Raw genomic sequence first — 2,163 nt, 5'->3', positions numbered from 1 at the left:
AACTATTATACCTGCCCGTTTTTTAGCTTCTTGCCGTACGATTGTTGTTAACTCCTTTGCTGCCTCTTGTTGCGCTTACTCCCCTATTGCTATTGTTCCTCCCCTGTAAGGTGGGTTGCTGCTTCCTTATCGGGGCTATTCCGTATATCCTTCGGGCCGTTAGCTAATAAGCTAGTAACGATAGGAACTATTAATCCTACTCTTGCTACTGTTGCTCCTCCCTTGTAGAGGACTTATTTACCTTTTTGTTACTACCGCTACTGCTATTATGTCTACCGCTACGGGTGCTCTTCCCCCCCCTCCCGGATGCGGTTCGGGCCCTCGTTATGGCTACTATACCAATAAGTCGGACCGCTGTTGCGCCCTGGGCGAGTACCTAGTGGAGGGTGACTCCTCCGACGAGGAGTTTGCACCTCCGGAGGAGGTACGCGGAATGTACCTCCCCTGCGTTAATTGCCTTATTACTAGCGGCCGTAACGATTGCGTACCGGGCCGTAGTGCTGGCTGCCGTATATACGCGCGCGCGTACGCTAAATGTATCTAGGTACTGTATTTGTTTGCTGCGCGCCCTTAACTGTATCGCGCCCTGTGCGACCTTTGTACTTGCGCCTAGCGCAACGTCTATATCCTGGTTGAGGCCCGCCCTAAGGTCGGGGCCGTACCGGGCGCTTACGCCGTCCTGTCGCCCGAGTTTCTGGCCCTGGGCCGGGTTTGGGCTTGCACCCTGGCTCTGGCCGAGATAGAGCCTGCTCCTATGCGCCCTGCCTATACCCTTGCCCCCGTACCGGGTGTTATCTCTCCCCCCGCCGCCGCCGACGATAATAACGACCCGAACCGCACCCTTATCCTTACTGCTAACGCCTTAACCCTAACTTAAGCGGGTAGCCGTTCCAGCGCTATGCCGAGCATGCAGCTCGGCGTGTTTGCCTAGGGCGTGGCTCGGGCCCTGACGGGCATCCAGAGTAATGTACGCGGCCTCGCCCGCCGTTAGTAGGCGCAGGAGGGCGTTAGTACCGAGTTGGTAGCCACTTTAGCCGAGATGCGCTGCGATATCTGCAAGTTACGCAAGTCTTATGCTAGCGGTTCCCCCTTAGTGCTATGCAAGTCTTATACTAGCGGTTCCCCCTTAGTGCGCTGTCCCGCCCCCTCTACTCCCTGCGTTACCTGCAATTACAGTAGGTCGCGCTCGTCCTGCGTAGCTAATGCGACTCTATTGCGCTACCCTATTGCTTCCGCCCCTTATATCGCCTAAGTCGCCCGGCGCCTTCGTTTTATACCCCCGCCCTTGCCCCCCTCGGTTACGTCCCGCCCCCGCCCGAGTACCGTAACGGACAGTTTCGAGACCCTCCCCGAGAAGGATACCGAGAAGGACAAGAGCAAGGAGGATACAAAGACCGACGAGTTTAAGTAGTACGGCTAGCGTATATCCGTAGTAGTAGTATTGGGTCGGGCCCTTATTGGGGGCGCTCTAGGGTTGATTTTTTCCTTCGGTATAGTTAAAATTTTACGTTTCGTTTTGCAGCTTACCTACGCTCCGCCGTTTATATAGGGATCTCCCTATTGCTGCGTAAATTCCTCTAGGGCTTCTATTTATACTAGAGCCTCTATTGGTTCCTAGGTTGGTTATTTGTAACCTAGCTATTTTACAAGGGTATTATATTATCCCCCTTGGCCTTAGGCCCCCCTTATAGTAAGGATGCATTCGACCTAGTATTCCTCTTATAAGGTACCGTCCTTGTCTTAGACTAATAGTAGGCCTAGCTCTAAATCCCGTACTACCTAACTAGGTAAGGGGTTATTTACTACCCTTTCGATAAGGTCTATATAGAAGGTAGGGTGTAAGCCCTAAGGAATATCTAGTATTACTGTAAGTAGTATTAGTACTGCTAGTACTATAAACTTAGAAGCAACCTAGTCTAGCTTCCTGTATAGCCTATTGGTTTTAATATATTTAAGGTTAAGCTAGACCTTATTGCCTACCTAGAACTTTTCTGCTAGGCGACCTAAAGCTACTGCCGACTTATATAAGCGTTATTATATAAAGGCAATAGCTACTTGTATAATTTCTATTCTTTCCCTTAGGTATTATAGGAAAGCAATAGCCCTCCCTTTTGGTATTATAACGCTTACCTAGTTGTCCTTTACCCTTAGTATTGTACCGAT

General features: G+C 50.6%; 1 protein-coding gene across 1 annotated transcript; it reads left to right on the top strand.

Annotated features, from left to right (window-relative positions):
• Window positions 1-268: 268 nt before the first annotated feature.
• Window positions 269-877, top strand: DCS_07876 (uncharacterized protein; the record flags this gene model as incomplete). Its single annotated transcript, XM_040805159.1, has 2 exons — window positions 269-424; window positions 614-877. The coding sequence occupies 2 exons, from the start codon at window positions 269-271 to the stop codon at window positions 875-877; spliced, it is 420 nt and encodes a 139-aa protein (XP_040655263.1).
• Window positions 878-2,163: the final 1,286 nt, after the last annotated feature.

The sequence above is a fragment of the Drechmeria coniospora genome, chromosome 03, assembly GCF_001625195.1.
Source record: "Drechmeria coniospora strain ARSEF 6962 chromosome 03, whole genome shotgun sequence".
NCBI classification, from domain to species: Eukaryota; Fungi; Ascomycota; class Sordariomycetes; order Hypocreales; family Ophiocordycipitaceae; genus Drechmeria; species Drechmeria coniospora.
The sequence above is the reverse complement of the archived record's forward strand: the minus strand, read 5'-3'. Positions and strand labels throughout refer to the sequence as shown.